General features: G+C 40.1%; 1 protein-coding gene across 1 annotated transcript in view; it reads right to left on the bottom strand.

Moving 5' to 3' along the window:
- RLF (rearranged L-myc fusion) overlaps positions 1-11,742 on the bottom strand; it is a 45,627-nt gene extending 33,885 nt beyond the window's left edge. Inside the window, exons 1-3 of the mRNA XM_025215598.1 lie at positions 11,711-11,742; positions 1,186-1,267; positions 895-1,105 (exon numbers count right to left, since the gene is read on the bottom strand). Of these exons, the coding sequence (XP_025071383.1) occupies positions 895-918 (24 nt within the window). The 5' untranslated portion in view covers positions 919-1,105; positions 1,186-1,267; positions 11,711-11,742. The remainder of the gene's footprint in view (positions 1-894; positions 1,106-1,185; positions 1,268-11,710) is intronic.
- Between the last annotated feature and the right edge of the window lie 7,498 nt (positions 11,743-19,240).

Below are 19,240 nucleotides of genomic sequence, written 5' to 3'. Positions count from 1 at the left end.
GGGGGGGTGGCACTCAGGGGGAAGGGTAGCTTCCACAGCTGTGTGCCCTCCTGGCGGAGATATGGGGGGGCTATGCCCCCCAGGTTTGTGTGCAGACCAAGAGCAGGCCGTCTGCTGTGACCTCTTCCTGGAGAGGCTTGGCAGAGGCTGCAGCACTGGGAGGGGGAGCTACTGGGGGGGGCTACAGCCACTCCAAAATTCACCATAACCACCCTGTAGCTCTGCCCCCGCAAGCACATTTAATTTTCCTTTTATCAGTGCCAATATGATATGGACTGATATATCAGTGTACCTCTATAAGAAAACATTAAATCCCTGGCAGAAAGTAACTCAATGTATTTTTTTCTTGAATTACAGTGACTGAGACAACTAATTTAAGCAATTATTTTACTCTACCAGCACAATTATAGCCAGCCTTAAAAGTGAATCCTAGTTGCAACACTGGGGAACCTTCCTTGTGTGGAAAGATTCAAGAAGCTCAATTTCTATAGTTTTCCAAAGATAAAGGGGACTTGATCAATATTGAAATATCTACATGGGGAACAAAGTGGATACAGGACTCTTTACTTTGGCAGACTGAACTAGATCCCGTGGCTAGAAGCTGAAACTGGATAGGTTCAGGTGAAACGACACAAAAATTTGAGCCTTTTCCTGAGACTACTATATTCATAGATTCATCATTTTGAAAAGTTACTGCTACTGAAAATACTGTCATGTATATGCAAAGCACATCTCCTTCAAGTGACTGGTTCATATAGTGTTCGTGCCCTTAAGAAAAGGGAGTTATCAACTTCTAAAAGTTTTTCTTTTATTAGTTCCCACCCCACACTTTATTATTTAATTGCAACCTCATACCCTCATAAAATGACACTAGCCTTGTCATTTACTACTCACACTTCTGTCTGTGACTTTTTCCATGTTTTCCTACCACTGCAATGCAAGGTCTTCAGATAATCACCCTCTTATACAAGCCCTCCCTCTACACCCCATTGATGTATGCCCAGATGGAATTGTGTCCTCAGAGATTCCACAGACATCTACTTCTTTCACTGCCAGTTTCTTTGGGTCATTGTACAGTTTGTCCAATACACATCTGACATTTTAACTGTAAAAAAATGGTAATTTAATAAATAACAAAACGAGGCAGAAAGCAACATTAGAAAACCTGAACTGAAACATGCTTACCCGCATAGACTGATGGAATCCTAACCATACTTCACATGGCAATTCACTTTCAGGAATTGAGAGCAGTAGTTCAAAACAGCTCCTGTAACAGAACAGCTGTTTAAGTAAGCCAACTAATGTGTTTTAACAGCAAATGGGAAAATAGCATTTTATTGCAGTCTTGTTTTATTCTCAAACTACATTTAAGTGGCCGCTTTATTTGAGAATATTAACAACTTGGGGGAGGAATGGGAGGGTGAAAGAGGGGAAGGGGAAACAACACAGAGATATAATAACTAACCCAAAAGAACTCAGGCATTATAAAATGCAAGGAAGATTAAATTTTGAAGCTCTTCAAATATGCTAAAGGAAAAAATGTGCAATTAAGGCATCCAAACAATATTAATTCTACCCATGTAGAGATCTCCTAAAACAACCACATCGTTCTGAGAATAAAAATGTTGATAAACTTGACAAAATTAATTAGACCACCCCCCAGAACCTTACAGGGAAGCATCTCTTTCCAGTCCACATCTAGCATGCAAGGAGATAGGACTTTCCTATGCAGTTCTATGGAACTGCTCTCAGTGAATCAATGAATTCCTGCCTTGGCAAGACAAGGTTCAAACACTCGCTAGCTGCTGAAAAGGAAGACTTCCACCAAGACTCTAGTCTGGAGAAAGGTTTCCTCAGTAAAAACCCATGCTGCAGTATGTTTCCACTATACACAAGTCATGTCTTCAGCACAGAGGGCAGAGTGCTGCGAAGAACACTATTCCTACAGTGCAAAAGGTAGAGGAAGTGACCAACAATGCCAGAATTACAATAGCACCTATAGCCCTATACCGAAGTCCCAAAGGGTTTTGTCCAAATGTCACAACTCTTGATAATCACTTTAAAGGGAAGCCAGGCAGTCAACTTGCCCCATACAAACAGCTTGGCAGTTCCTTGCACTATAGGACTCACAACTCTGCATGTCCTCTCCACTATTATATACAGCATGTGCATCAAATCCCTGCCTGCCATACAGTCTCATCATGCAATCAGATATTCAGGCAATCATTTTGGAAGTGATGCACAAAAAGGGACTAACATCTTGAAGTTATAGCCCCCGACACAGCCTTTAAAAGCAGGAAGAAATGTGGAAGGATTTGCTCCTGGGTAACATCTTGGGAGCTAAGCTAGAAAGCCCACCCCTCAAAGCTGCTAAAATTCTTGTGAGCTCCAAGAGATTCCCCAGCTAGAGAGATGTAGGAAGAAGAGCAAGCCTAGAAGATTAAGAAGATTAGGAGTTGACTATCACAGCCTGTAAATACTTATAGCAAGAACTCTAGTAGAGGGTTTCTGCCCTAGCAGGCATGAGCTGGAACAATATTATGACGGGATAGTTCTGATTCATATTATAGCTTCACTCAGAAGGCAGTGTAGAGTTGCACCTTGTAGGCTAATTAAATTATAGAACAATTTAATTAATTAATTAGCCTATATGGTACAACTGCACCCTGATTTCTGCCTGACTTCAGATTAACAAAACTATTTCTTTGCATTTAAATGACCACATTCCTTTCCATTTAGTAGCCCTGCTCTCTGCACAACCATTCATAGCACCTGATGAAGTGAGCAGTAGCCTATAAAAGCTCATGCGTCTCTGAAATAATGTCAGCTGCCACAGCACCCTGCCTTCCACCTAACATGTCTTGCTACCTCTCTCTAGAAGCTTGTGTTCAGTGTCAACCAGGTTTTTCAGCTACTATGTTCCAGGAAACATCACCCCCCATCCATAACGTTTGCTCCTTCATGTAGCATCACATGCACCTGTATGGCTCCTGGCAGATGTCAGGTTTATTGTACAATTAACATGTTAATTGCAAGACAAACTGTAACATGGGAGAAAGAATTTACATTGGGATAAAATGTCAAAAGCAGCCACAAAGATGTTCTACCTTTAATGTGGAACATCTTTGTGATTGGCTTGTATCCTGCTTGAAACTGAAAGTTTGGCATGTGTCCCAGACGCAGGGCAGCCCCCTGTTTGATCCCATGGACCACTTTATCATTGGGATTGGATAGGGGGCAGCCCCAGGTCCTGGCATGCCCAGTTGCCAGACTCCCCATGTGTCAACAGCTTGAAAGGGTGCCAGAGGAAATGCAGCACTGAGGGATGGATGCCAGACTTCCTGTGCACTGCCAATCACTAAATTTGCTTGGCTGGTTGAGTCAAGCAACTTTAGATAGCTGTGCATGAAAGTAACAGCTCCAGAGGATTAAACTACTTGAATCTTTGTGGCATCCATAAATTTAATTTGTAACAGTATTTTCTCAGGAATCATAAATGCCTTGATTTGAATACCAATTTCTGCAGGACCACATCAGAAACAGATGTGCTGGATCAGTGGTGTTCAATCTTTTTGCCCTGCAGGCCAGATTGGTGGGCCTAATCCAGTGAACAGGGGATATGTAGCCTGGCCCTGATCCATCCATGAGGAACTTGGGAATCTGGCAGCAGGGGAGGAGGGCAGTATTATTAATTGCCCTGTTCACCCACAGCCAAATTTCCTGACCCATGGGCTGAATGCCATGGCTCTGTGGACTAGAGTTGGCCTGCAGGCCAGGGTTTAAGCACCCCTGTATTAGATCAATGGCAGGCAACCTTTAAAAGACCTGGGCTGGAACAACCCAGTTCTGGTCTAAAGCAGGCTGGTGGGTTCAGAGGTGTGTCAGCTGCAGGGGATGGGCTTGTGCCCATACAGAGACCAGGCAGCCAGGAGCTGTATTTGTGCCACTGACCCCCTTTTTCTGGCTGCGGTGTGGGCAGAGCCTCCAGCTGGTGGTAACCCTAGCTGGGACAGGGCAACCAGAAACTAGGTCTGTCTGTGTCACTTTCCTGCACCTCCTTGCCTCAGCCCCTGGCAGGAAAAAAACCCTCCAGCATCATGGCCGTATGTTGCCAACCCCTGCACTAAATGTTGCCTCCTTAACATTCATGCCAAGATCAAACATTAACCATATGTTATTCCATTTAACATACATCATATAGTTTTTACAATGCTAATTTTTAAATCAAGAAAACATGCAGCACTAAATTTTAGCATATAGATCCTCAAGAGATATTAGACACAGCTATACTTGGAAGGCAGGCTATTACACTGAAATCAGTTAACATTAAATATTATTTCAATTATGTGCAAGTTAATAAATTAAAATACTAATGTAGGATGCTTTCCACTCCTCAAAATGAATATCATATGGAATTGAGATATTTAACTGAAGCCCCATAAAAAATTAAATACATTAAAAAAAACACAATAACTTTTGATCAAACTTGTATCCATGAAAAAGTGGTATCACGTTTAACAATACTGAGTTTATCTAAAACCATGCTGACCACCACAAACAGCTAAAAAGATAGTTCAATTAAAGTTTTATCTTGGCTTTGGTGTCAGATTAACAGGTTTAGAATGACCAGATCACCCCTCTGGCAATTCATTTTACAATATCATCTCAATAGTGCTCAAGTTCTTTGCAATGTCTCCTGCTATTCAAGATTTATTGAAAATTAGCATCAGTAGCCCATGGAACTCTTCCAACCACTCTTAAAACTCTTGGTTAAAAGTTATCCAGACTTTGTTTAATAAAAAGTGAAATGCTTTCTTGTAAAAATCAGGACATCTTCCTTCCTTATTACTAAAATAAAGATTATTTTGCCATAATAGCATTTACTGCATTGTAAAATTCTTTCCATAGACAAATGTATTTTTTAAACTGTTTTATCATTGACACTTTCACCAGTGGTACTAGTTTGTACCACCAGTAATGTTCCTTTTATTCCTTGTATTTAAAAGATTCATCATCTTTCTTAAACCCACTGGTCACAGACTTTTTTCCCCTAAATATCTTTAGCCTCCTTTATCGCTTTTCTATGCACTATGGTCCATTTCTCCCCGTCTGTCATTTTCCCTTGTTGTTTTTCACAACCAGATCTATACCGAGAAAATCTCTGAGAGATGGGGAAGCTACCTCTCCTACAGTGGTAGTAAAGCAGCAAGTCCCAAGAAGCTGAACACTTTTCCAATAAGATAGCCAAGAGGAAGATGGAGACAAAAAGCGATTTTGAACTAACTACACACAAAACCCCCCAACAACAACAAACCCCCCCCAAACACCCCCCCCTTCCCCACCCCCCAAACCACCTAGTCACCCAACCCAGCACTACCTTAAAACAGTGCCTTGAATCATGGAATTGTTAAGGGGGGTTTTCAAGGAATATTACTTTTCATGCAGAGTTTAAGCTTCAGAATAGTTTATATAAGCATATGCAATATGAAGAACCACCACACTCCCTCACAAATCAAAACACCTAATATTGCATATGCAATTTTGATTTTGCTCCTTTGTGCCAAGGCACGAAAATAATCTTAAATCAAAACTCATACTTTCTCAAATTTATTTCTTTAGCTATAATTTCTTCTGATCACATACTTACATTCATTTTAATAGAGATCCAGTATCACTTTATTAATTTGACTCAAATCCCAAGTGTCACCATGCTCTTAACTATTGATTTCAGATAAACTTGCAAGTACTCATTACTTCAAAAAACCAAGCCTTGTGATTAAAATTATTACTTATTCCCTTATGATCCAAGTGAAAAAATCATAAAAAAGTAAATCTGAAAGGGACCTCAGGAGGACATCTAGTTTAACCCCTTGCTCAAGGCAGGATCAGCCCCATATACCGTATATACGAAGGGGGATAGGTGCTGTGGCTCTGACTTTGGCCCTGAGCCCAGGTCAGGGCCAGAGTCAGACCCACAGCAGCCTCCTGTCTCCCTCCCCCCATTTCCCCCAGCTTTGGCATGTGGAATATAGTAGACAACAGATGCCTCATGTTACAGATTATACTAGGCAAAATAATAGGTGATCATGCAATTAATGACTACTGGAACTACATGATGCAGAATTTTAGTCACCGGTGTTAATTCATCATTTTGCCAGTGTTTCATTAATAGCTGCATAGACTCTTTGTGTTTAAAGAAAACCATAAAAAGAAAGTGAAATGAATAGAAGCAAATAAAGTCTGCAGAGCTTCAAAACTGATGCCTTGAAAAATGCAAACTGAATATGCAAGTTCCATATTCAGGCTAGACACCAAAATGCCAACCTTAACTAAGGTTATCAGAAGCCAAATGTTTTGATTATGGCCTAAATCAGAGCTTAAAGTGTGTCACATCTTTTTAAAACCATTACTTCTCAATCATTCCTTTATACTGCTTAAACATTGGAACAGGTGACACTGTGGGCTCTCCAGAACTCGTGCGAGGAACGTGCGGTATAACAGCTTCTTTAATCTTGGAGTTTCCCCATGCACCCTCTTTCCCCCACACTGCTGACTGGTGGAGGGGGCCCATTGCTCACTGTTTGTGCCTGATGGCTGGGAGGCAAACACCGCAGTTTTAAATATGCCATGGTTTTCACCTCCCGGCCAGCGGGCATGGGCACCGAGTGGAGCACACAAGGAAACTCCAAGACTGAAGAAGCCAGCACGCTATGTATTTCCAGCACAAATTCCAGAGATCCCTACTGACACTGCATCACAAAAAAATAAATTACTGAAGACTTCTGGGATCTTGGAAGCATCTGAAATATATATTCCACATCATCATCATCGTTACATCCTTTCAAAGGAAAGTGGTTTAAACTAATTGGCAAATTTGGCACAAAACAAATAGATGTAAAACTTTCATGAACAAATTTAGATTAGAAATTGGAAAATTGTTTCTAACCAAAGGAGTGAAGTTCTCGAACCACATCACAATAGGTTTCTTAGCTCTAGTACACCTAAATGTTATAAAAGGGTTTATACAAGATAAGAACTTGTGCCAGTATTAGAGAGGACTTGACCCAATCCATTGTTGTGCACCTATAAAGCAACGTTTAGAAAGCTCCAGGAAACTGCATTTAAAAAAGAAAAGTATTAAGCTGCCAGGCTTGCAAAGTTAAGCACTCAAAAATTGGAAACGCCGGTGTGACAAGGCACTGGGTACAGCTCTTTCAGTTACTGGGCTCTTGAAAATGGAAACTGCAGTGATAAGCCAAGTGTCTTCTCCTAGTCATGTGTCTAAAAGAAACATGATTTTCTGACTAGACAGGAGATACCCAGTTAAACAAGGCCATTCCATTTTTTCCTCCTTCTCTCCAGTTACTGCCCTTCTATATTTCTCCCTTTCCTCCGCACAACAAAATGTCACTGGAAGTGAGCAGCACGGCTTGGCTACTGAGGGAACCAGCATCACTATTATTGCTCCTCTTTCAGCAACACTTCCAAAAAGACAAAATAAACCCCCCTCACCCTGCATTTCTCTGCAGTTCAGTCACCCTATTCAGTTAAACACTTTATCAGAAAGAACAGGGATTTGGAGGGAGGGGGAGATAATGCTAGGGGAAAAGCAAAAAAGAGGGAGGACAAGCTTTAGCAAAAGAACTAGCTTGCTGAATAGGGAAGAAAGTTAGGAAGTTCTCTCCATTTCAACCTTCATTTTCACTTTTAACAGTTAACACCACAGTAAACAGCACCATTTGCTCATTTCTTTGTGGGGATGCGATCCCAGACACACACATGTGGTTTTTGAACAAGCTTACGAAGTTTAAGTGTCCTAAAACCTACTAAATAGCAAAAAAATGTTTTAAAATAACTAGGGAGCAGAGATGCACAACACGGCTAGTGGGGTGACCAAAGCGATGAGCATTACTGTATGCAATATGAAGTCTACATAATATTCAGGAGTAAAAAATAGTGCAGGAAAAGTACCCATTTTAAACCAAATATTTCACCTTTCATCTTCAGAGACTGCAGCTAGCCTTTGCTAGTTTGTACAAGTTAGAGGGCATCTGGTGCTCCCCTTTACTTCTTTCCCTTCCTCTATATAAAGACCATAAAGGTAGAGTTATGTGTTTTTCCCCCCAAATACCCAGTGCACTGCTCTCTTGTCCTTCAACATTACAATATCCAAAATCCCGCTGCACCATCTCCAGTCCATTAACTGCAAGCGATTAACAGATATAGCATCTTAAAGTGCAACATTCTATCCACATTTAAGTTTCATGTCATAACACATGCAACCAATTCTGCAAATAAACTATGGCTAAGGTTGCCTGAATGTTTCCATTATAAAAACGTTCCCCTACGGAGAAAGTTTTAAGCACAGCTTTTTCTTTTTTGGTTGAGAGTTTCTTGACTTACCTGCCGAACATTAACTTGTATAATTTTCTTTACTGGTCTCTAACTGTATTTCACCTCATTCAGTGCAGTCACTAATTGATTTTTTAAAAACATCCTTAATTCATAAGAAATATTTTTTTAAATTTTGGTATGTTCCATCACCTCATGAATGTTTTAAGAGACTGATGCTTTTAGAGACCCAATAATCACCCAAGTCTTATTCAGACCATCCCTTTTTTCTTAAAGGTTTCAGCAATAGCTGCATGCAAGCATCCTTTCTCAGACCTGGCAAGGAGTACCTTACAGAAGTGCCTCATATTAGTGCTGGCATCACACTAGCCAAGATATTCAAATAACTGCCAACAAGATACAATTAAGAAGACCATACAAATGGCTGCCAAACGCGCACAAAGTGTACGTACTGGAGACAGTGCTTGCAAAACCTTTTATTCTATTAGCCCTGTGAATTTGAGATACACAGAACAGTCTTCAGACAAAAATACATTTTTCACTTTGATGGTATCTCTTTAATTTCCTTGAGGTTCTCTCTACACAAATAGGTCTTAGTTCAGGAAGGTAAGTAACTGGTGCCCAACTAAGCAGAAAAGAATCTCAACAGCTGAAGTCAACCATGTGCTTAAGGGCATTGCCAAATCAGGCTCCTAGTTCATTCCTGAAGGGTACTTTTGATGTGGCTAGTTCTTCATAATTACCCATTATATGATAGGATAACCTCAGGACATAGTATATTGGTTGGTTATTTAAAAGGTTAATCTACTCTCTCTCTCATTCTTAATTCTTTCCTATTTTGCGAGTACAGAAACGAGCAATATATCTGAATTAGTCATCTAGAATCTATAAGCAGAACTCAGAAGTCCCCTCACAAACTACCAAAAGTTGAGAGCAAGCAGTCCTTCTGTTTTAAAAGAAAATCACTCTGAGAAAGGGTATGGACAAACCTATAGCTTAGCTGCTTTAAAATGGGACAAGGAGCAGCATGCACCAGCTATTAGGACTTAAAAATTACATCTGCATAAACTTACAGCAACACAGGGTAACTAAATTGCTCTTTGACCCTGGACGAAGCAGGGTCTGTGTAATTCTGCTACAGTCATGCAGACATTAACAGCTACAGTTTAACACCTTGCACTGGTATCCACCAATAATGATGGGATTGTTACCACAGGCTATACCCAAAATAGTCCTAATGTAAGAGAACTACCATAACGGACAAAAAGAAAGGATTATTTTCCCCTCCTCAGTGCTCTCTCAGTCTACAGTTGCTTTTCCACAAGGGACACTTTCTATCTAAACACCATATAATGAAGATACAGCCAAAGCTTAAGCTCGTGTCATAAATTTCCCCCCATTACCCCAATTTACAATGAAACAAAGGTTTTCTTAATGCTCCAAATTTATGAAGCAGGTTGGCATACTAGTTCTATCATTTCCTTGTCCAAGGAACAATACCATGAATCCCTAACAATTATTTGCCAAGTTTAATGCCTTGCTTTAAAGCTCTTCCTTCCCTTCTTCCCATACAGAAAAAAAACCTGACAAAACCCAGCATGCTCTTCTTCCTTCCTTCCCTCCTCACATTTCTACTCCCTAAATCACCAGATTCTCCCCCTCACTGCCTCTTCCTTATCAAACTTCCTCCCCCCTCATCCAGCAAACATACTATGGTGTCCTTTTATTCTCAGTCAGCTCTTTGAACCACTACCACTGCCCCTTATCACTAAGTTTATACTGGCTGTGGGGCTTGTACATTCAACATGAATTCCTTTACAAACTAATTTCAATTTTCTTCTTTCTAATGGATAGGGGAAACTTTCTTTTACTTGCACAAATCTGGCATAGAGATTTGATATTTTATTTCAAAGAACGGGCTCCAACAGTAGACAGTTTAGAGATCTGTGATTAAACACAATAAAACGACTTGCATATGAAGAGATACTGAAAAGACTGGAACCATTTAGTTTAGAAGGGAGACTTTTGTACGAAAAATAGTGAGCGATACAGGAAAGGTAAATAGGGGTGTTATTCAACTTCTTATAATAGGGACATTCCATTAAAAAAAGAAAACAGCCAGCCATTAAAAAATGATGAAAATATTTTGCATATTAAATGACTGACAATCTGACTGAACATGATGCGTTCTATAGTCTTTTGTTTAAAATGGAAAAATGAATAAAGACGAAAACAAAAATGGAGTGTTTTGTAATAATAAAAAAAATTTAAAAAAGAAATAAGAGCATTTACTTTGAGAAATGTGTGGTCTTAATCCTTTGTTTAAATGTTATATTCTTGAAGGAATATACCAGCACAAAAGAAGACTATGTGGAATTATACTCGGGCCACAGACAAAACAGGAAAGTTACTGACTTAAGTTTTTTCAGCCTTCAAGGTATCTACTTTGACATGGCTCTGGAAATTTTTTAATAAAGTTTATTACAGAATTAAGAGGAATCCAGCCTCAGTTTGACAATAACTATAAATTAACAGAAGTTTTCTGGGTAGCTACTGGAAGCCTATCCACATTAAAAATTGTACTAACATAATCATAAATAAATAAATCCCAACAGCAGCAACATCTCCCAATGCCTGAAGAAGGGTGTTTGTGCCCAACAGTTTGCAAGTAACTTTTTTCTAACTATTTAGTTGGCCTAATAAAAAGATATCACATCTACCCAAAGAACTTTGCCTGCCTATGTGCTTAAACCAGGGGTGGGCAATTATTTTGGGCAGAGGGCTGCTTACTGAGTTTTGGCAAGCCATCAAGGGCCACATGACAGGCAGCCCAGGGCAGATTAATAATAATTTTCTAAATTTTTTAGGGGCTCCGCGGGCCAGATATAATGGTCTGGCGGGCCGCATCCGGCCCCCGAGCCGCATTTTGCCCACCCCTGGCTTAAACCAACACGGCTACAACCAACAACTCTAAATCCCAAATCATTAAAGATTTCAGCTCCCATTCCTGATTAATGACCAGATTGACTATTTCCCTGGTAACTACAGCATGGAACACAACTTCACTAATTCATACACTTTAGTTAGCATAAAAGGCAGCAATCTTACTGCTTTTTAGAGACTGAGAAATACAGTGCTACATAATGCAATTTCACACCACAACAAAGCTTCACAAAATATACAAAAGTACATTTCCTAGTAGATAAAATACTTTTACAGCTACAATTGTCAAATTAAAATACAAGTCCTACTACATTTTATTACATCATGTTGTGGCCTTATTGTTTACTAATTTCAAAGTTAACCAGGTTGTATTATGCTGATTTTGTAAAATAAATGTACCAAATTAAAGACTTACAGTACTAGCCGGCCAAGAACCAGAAGAACATCTTCACATTCTGTAGTCAAGTAAGGTCGTGCATTTGCAAAACTTTGGATGGAGATTCGATACACTTCCAAAAAAGGCAAAATATGTTCTGATGCACCCCGGGTGCCAGCATACTGTAATAATGTCTGAAACAAAACAAAATGTTTTCATGAAAATTTCTCTGCTTTAATATGACATGATCCCACTCTAAAAGGTGTCCAGAAAAGCTGCAAGGTCTTCTCCTCAACAGAAATAATTATATCAGAACCAGAATAACTTTTACAAACTACCCATACTGATTTCAATCATGATAATACAGTAGAAAAGAGTGAGCTAAATTCTGTATTGACTTGCATAACAGAATTGATAAATACATTTCTAGTACAGAAACAAATCATGCCCACATCTTCCTTAGAAGCACATGGGTAAAAGTGAAATTTTCCAGTTGAGTGGGAATGCACAGGAAAACACTAATATTTGAAGATAAAAAGGACAACATTACAGAGCTAATACTTGGAAAAACACTGCCATTATGCAAAATAATATTAACTTACTCTAAAAGAACCACAAAACCCAAGGCACCCTATTATTTATGCAGACACATTTCAAAACAGAACCATGGTACCTTTTAATACTTGGCCTTAGCCCTCGGATATCTTATGCACATGCAATGCAGGCAAGCTTCAAACTAATCATTTTCAAAGTGAAATAAAACAAATTTAAAGTATTAGATTTGCCATAGTCTGCTTGACAATCATTTTCCCAATATTAAAGTTGCAAAGTAATGCAGTGTCATCTAGCAAAAGAGACCTAAGCCTAGGACTAAGTAGACTTCATCTCTATTTGCAACTCTGCCAATAACCCCTGCATGAGCAAGGCAAGTCGCCAGCTAAATCCAACCTCGCAGGGGGAGGTAGTGTGGCCTGGGGGGGGAGGGTTTGGCCAAGCCCCAACTTAGCTGGGCAGAGGGTGTGACCCAACTTTGATCCAGCCATAGGGCTTAGGGATTTAGCAGTGGGGAGGGTATTAATTGCCATTGCTTCCCTGCCCCTAAACTTCCCAACCGATGGGGAGCACCGGAGACCAGATGTCACAGCTCAGTGGGTCGCATTTGGCCCATGGGCCAGAAGTTGAACACCCCCAACTTCACACTGTGCCCCAACAGAACTACCACCTGGTTTCCTCATTATGCATGTGCCCAATGTGTAGAACAGAGGTGGCCCCAATCCTGGTCAGGGCCTCTACTAGTAGTAAGAGTGCTGCACAAGTAAAAGTACTATAAATACAAAAATTAAATTATTTCTGCCAATAATTCAGTATTTTTCACCATACATATTTTTTTTTAAACAGCTACATATAATGCTTAGGTTCTAAATTTCCTTTTCCCAACTGTTTTCACTTGGTTGTTATGGACATTAACTTTTTGGAGTAAAGTTTTCTAGGGTTGGAGAGAAGAAATAAAATTGTTTGGCCATTTTTGAAGATCTGTGCACAGCACCCCCTCTACACCCATTTAGAGGCTTTAATGTTCTTCAGCCCAACTGGTTGAGAACTGGAAGATTCAATTTTAAATTGGAGAGGGTAGCTAACATAGAACCTCTTTAGCAACTAGGTCAAAGAGGGTCATCTTGAAAACTACAGAGTAACAAGTCTCATTTTTGTATCAGGTACACTGATTCAAATAGCAATAAAAGAAAGAAAGCGAGCACCTAAGTTACCACATGGTATGTGGAATATTAACCGTGGTGGCTCCCAAAAAGTGGGGGGCAAGGGGAATAGAACTCGCACACAACGATCTAAAGATCTCCTCCTTCCCCAGTTCTTGAGGAAAAATTTAACATACCCATATTTTAATTACTACTGATTGTGTGTACCTTTACCTTAGAAAGAAGCCTGATTTTTGAGAGGTCAACAATCAGCACTATCTGAATTTCAACCCTCGTTAAGCAGTCTGATGTTAGACACCCAAAACTTTCTAGCTGATTCGGAGCACCTTGAGCTGGAATTCTTTGAGTTACTGCACGCTCAATAAAAGAATGCGAGTTAACTAACAAGTAAGAGAATCCTACACGGTGCCATGGACTGAGGGCAAAGTACTACAACGATCAAAAACCCAGACTGAAAAGAATACTAACGAACAACTAATTTTCATTGCGGCAAAAAAGTTAGTAGCCCAGAGCACGTGGTTTTTTTAATAGGACCAATGCTAATATTCAACAGTGATCTGGAACTGAATGTTAGAAATTTAAAAGTAAGAACATACTATTTCATTGGATATATGACAATTCCTGTGTGGGGTCATTTATGTCCTATAACATTCATTATGGATGAAACCCAATTGTGTTCTAGAATTACTCTAAAAACCTACAGTGGCCTTTATTTTCCCTGACAGAATTGAATATTGGGGATATAATTTCCATTTAAATTACAGTTAAGGTTAAGTGCAATTCCAGAGAAATAAGACACATCCTTCACAATAAAACAGTATGGCAATCACAAGCTAAGGTTTCAGAAACAACACCAACCTTAACATGTTAACTCAGCACACAGACCATTAAACACAAAAATTCTCATTGACCAGCATCCAAATAACCATGATTCTGCCCCTGTAACAAAAAACATTAATCTTTAAGGATTTACTGGATGGCATTGTTTCTTGAGTTGCATGTAACCACAAATGTAATCTGGCATTCTTTATACAAAGATTCCTTACAATCTTTTTTCAGACTGCCATTCACAATTCACAGAAAAAAAAACTATTGAAAAATTTGGGACTCCCAAAATATCATCCACCTGTGCAGCCCATCACAGCAACCAACAAGTATATTTAAATAGCAATCTTTTCCTTCTAGACCAAATAATCCCATGGACCCCTACTCAGACAAATATTATTAGTGACAATACTACTGAAAACTAAGCAAATGTATACCAGATTACAAATTGATTTGTTTTTAAATACAATAAGCATTATGTACCATGATGAAACACCGTACTTTATACTGAATTAGTCTAATACGCAGTGGGTGCATCTATACATGCACTTTGCTGTGGAGCTGACTAATTAGCTCCACAGGAATGCATTACCATCTACATGTCCACTCAGAAAAGGCACAGTAAATTAACTCTGCTGTAGGATATCAGCGTCCAGGACATGTACTATGCTACAGTGGAGTAGTTGTGTGCACCAAAACATATGTGTAGACAGTGACTGGGGCTGGCTGGGGCACAAAGGTGCTACAGGGCAGGGGCTACCTGCCAGCCACTCCACACTGGAGCACCCTCATACCCCAGCCAGCTCCTCTGAAGCACGTTAAGCTAGTGCAGAACAGCCCTAGGCTGGAAGGCTGACTCCTCCTGTCCTCTGCCAGACAGAGCTGTTCTACCCCTGCTCAACGTGCTATAGTCCCAGGCACACAAGCACATGTGTAAATGCTGTGCATGGGAGCAATAAACTCCATCATGAACTGTGCTGGAGTTTATTGCTACATGCTAACTATACATGTAGATACACCCAGTGGTATTAAAGCATTGAAGAGGTGAAGATGCAACCATCTCCCTTTAAATCTATTAAAATCAGTGTTTTAATAGAAACTGGTTTCAACCACTAAAACAAATTCACAGAAAAATTAGGACTGTATGCTGATCATCAAGATATTTTCCATCTACTGGTCTGTGTGCATAACTGAGCTTTATAACTAGTGACAGTCACTTCTGATTAACGTCAGAGTTTGATGTGGAGGCTTCTGGACCACAAAATACCTGGTCATCAACCACACTTGAGTTTTCTTTCACTTGAAGCTTCTAAAAAACTTGTTAAGAAACAACAATGTATTTTGAACAATATTAGAAACTATATGCAAGTGGAACTCAATAGCTATTCTGTAACATTTCACAATGGCTTTTAAGTGCCCTTGTGCCATTTCAAAAATAGTATCCAAAAAACTGAGATTAATAGGATTAGTTCACTGCAGAGATTTCCTAAAAATCTATCCCCAAGATTGACACAAATAGTTAGTCTAAAGCAGAAGTGCTCAATCCCCAGCCTAGACCCAGCACCTGGGCCTCCCCATGTTCTAGAAATTTGGTGGTGGGGTATTAATTAAGAGTGCCAATACTCCCTCCCCACCAGGTTTCTAGGCAAATCTGGCACCACAGGCCAAAAAACCATCAGGCACCACTGTTCTAAAAAGTTGACACTGTTGTTACACAATCACTTGTCTAAAAAAGGTACTCATCTCTCTAGCAGTCTAACAACATTGTAACGGCAAATATCAATTATTGCAACACTTGGATATTAAAGATCAAGAATGGTTCATGTTTTGATCATTTAGAACTAGGTTAACTCCTTGTAGAACACTAGGGCAATAGTGTTCACACAAAATACCTGTATCAAGTTAAACCATCCTTTAGTAAGATAACTAAGTTTGATGAAAATACTAAATGAATGAGATCACTACACATCTAGGAAACTGTGCTACTGGCCATCTACCTTCCCCTACCCTCCAAATCAATCCCTCCCACCAATCTGGAATTTGTCTAGGTTCCACTCCTGGACAGTCAATCACAGTCTGCCTTTACTAGCAAAAATCTTCAACTTAAAGTTTTTTTTGCTTTTGTTTTGTTTGGTTTTTTTTGGGGGGGGGGGGGGGAGGTTGACTGATCAAGTTGCCTCTTACTCTTCAATAAAGAAATTGGAAAATCTTAAATCTTACCATAAGCCAGGTATTTCAGACCTTGATTCATTGTTTACTGCTTCCCTGACTTCATTACAGTTTTTCAATATTTCTTTGAAGTGCTGGCATCAGAACTCAATGTGTACAGTAATAGCCTCGCTGCCTTTGATTTAAAAATGCATGTTTACATCCTATTTGCAAAGCAATTTGAGTTGTCATAATTATTTACCATGTCACTTGGCAATTGGAACAATCAATTAGAGAAAGTAATCGGATGCCACAAAGACTGATAGGTTTACACTTACCACTGGATCACTAAGAAAAGCAAGTGATCCCTATAGGATCCAACTAAAACATTTCCATTTGATGGCAATTCAAGACTAATCTATATTTTAGATCCAACATTTAGTCTTGATTTTGTTACACTTTTGTCATATGCACTATTTTGTACCATTCTGATAAGAGTAAAAATGTTATTCAATACTGAGACAAAAAATGACTTGCGTAGTTAAACACATTACTTTAGCGACAGAACTTTATAAACAAACAGTTTGGCAAGACCTGTTTTTCAAGAAAACCAGTAACTTCATCTTCACCTTCCAATTCCTTACTGGAAGAGTCCTCTATCCACTCTTCCATTAGATTTCAAGACATCTCCAATATCACCTGTTCCATCATGACAAGTTTTAGCAAATAGATATTTTAATATTTTAACATAGCCAAATCCAAGATTACATTTAAAAATAGATATTGTGGGTTATAATTGAGGGGGATGAGAGAAGGCCCTGGAAAAGAGCAACTCTGAGAAGGACCTGAGGAGGTGATGACTAATGAGCTCTTAGTGCAGGGGTGGGCAAAATGCGGCCTGCGGGCCAGATGCAGCCCGCCAGGCCATTCTATCTGGCCCGCGGGGCCCCTAAAAAATTTAGAAAATTAATAGTTATCTGCCCCAGGTTGCCCTGTCATGTGGCCCTTGATGGCTTGCCAAAACTCAGTAAGCGGCCCTCCACACAAAATTATTGCCCGCCCGGCTTAGTGCAACTCAAACACTACTGTTAAAGAGGGCCAAAGTGACTCCTGGATGTACTGCAGAGAAAAACTGAAGAAAAAAGGAATCACCTCTGTATACTGTACAGTATTAGCAAGACTATTCACACTTCTAAAAAGAATGTCCATTTCAAAAGGGTTATGAAAAAGCTACAAAAATAAGTTGAGTCTAGAAAATCTGAGTTACAATAGATATGTAGCGAACTAAGTTTATTTAGCTTATTCAATATAAAATGGTACTTATGACATATTAAGAAAAGAATGAAAATCTGACAGGCAAGAGCTCTAATTTAGCAAGCAGAGGCAGAGCAAAACTATATGGCCACAAAATGAATGTATAAAATTTTATGAATAAGGTATGAACTTAGCAGTGAGGGACATTCACTGTGTGACCAATTTAAGTGATGAGACATTCCCTCCGGTCTTAAGTCTTGAAATTGAACAGGGTCATTTTCAGTTAGAGACTAAATGTAAGAATTACTAAATGAAATACTATGGTCAGCATGAAACTATATCATAAATTTCCTATAGCAGATAAGACTATACCATTACAGATTAAAGGCCAAATATTAACAGCTTTTATCTAGTGAGCTATACTAAATGCATCTTCTTGTAACGAACCCAGATTATTTATTCTGTAGCGCTGGGGTTCCCAACCCCCAGGCCATGACCTGGTACCAGGCTGCGAAGGGCTGGTTGGGTGCTGGACCAGAAGTGACCACAGACTGGCAAACCATGGAGCGGCAAAAAAGGGTTGGCTAGCACTGTTGGTGCGTGGTTTGCTGGTCTTCAACATAAGGTTGGGAACCCCTGCTGTAGCAGATCATGATCATGTTTGGAAATGTGGCCCTTTTAGTAAAAAAGTAAAAGTTAGAAATACTCAGTCCTCTTTCTTTAATCATGGAAAGTTACAGACACTTGATCCTTCATGCTAAATTGTTAATATTAAAGATAATGTTTTACTTTTTTTTTTTTATATATTGATTTGATTTCAAATATCTCCTAGAATCCAGAGTCATTTCTCTAAACAATCACCTCAGGATCTGCAGCATCAAAATGCTGTCATTAAAAAGTACTGCCAAAGCCATATTTAAGAAGTAAATGGCTACATCCTGCTTAAAGCCTAAGGATTCTCCGGCAACCTGACAGCAGACTGAAAATTGGGATCGTTTCACTGAAACTAAAGAAATTAAAATTTTCGCAAATTAAATGCAACAAGAAATTCTAGCCTACAGATGACAGGTTTTAAACTATTTGGTGGGACCCTTCCATTTTCAATACAGCGTGGATTTTTTTTTCCCTGTTGGCGATAGCCGCCCGAAGAGAAGTGGCCGGAGGATTTTGCACCCCTCGAAGCAGCAGGCAACTGCAAGCTCAGTCCGTCCGTTGGACGGGCGCGCACCGAAGCGACGGGGCAGTAACAAGGCTCACGTCCGCAGAGGACCAGCTTTGGTTTTCGAGCGAGAGGAAGGGTCGATCCACCCTTCTCAGCGGGGCGGTTTCAGGCTGTCTGCAAACTCAAGCAGACCGCGCGCGCTCTTCCCGGCTGACAGGGCTCGGGATGTGACACTGCTACAGCCCAGCAGGAGCGATGCCGTATCCCTGGCGGTCCAGGTGAGAGGTCCGCACCCTGGGGGCGAGCGCCGTTCCTGGACCGGCGGCATCAGTGGGATGAGGGTGAGGCCCGATGAGGACCCGCGCGGCTCCGTCCCTACGCGCTCCACCACCAGCCGGGGACCTTGCGGGGGCCCTTGAGGGGCAGCAGCCGCTTCCCCCAAGGCCGAAACGAGCTCGGATTTGT

This window comes from Alligator sinensis, unplaced genomic scaffold, assembly GCF_000455745.1.
Source record: "Alligator sinensis unplaced genomic scaffold, ASM45574v1 scaffold800_1, whole genome shotgun sequence".
Taxonomy (NCBI): Eukaryota; Metazoa; Chordata; order Crocodylia; family Alligatoridae; genus Alligator; species Alligator sinensis.
This window is presented reverse-complemented; position numbering and strand designations above follow the sequence as displayed.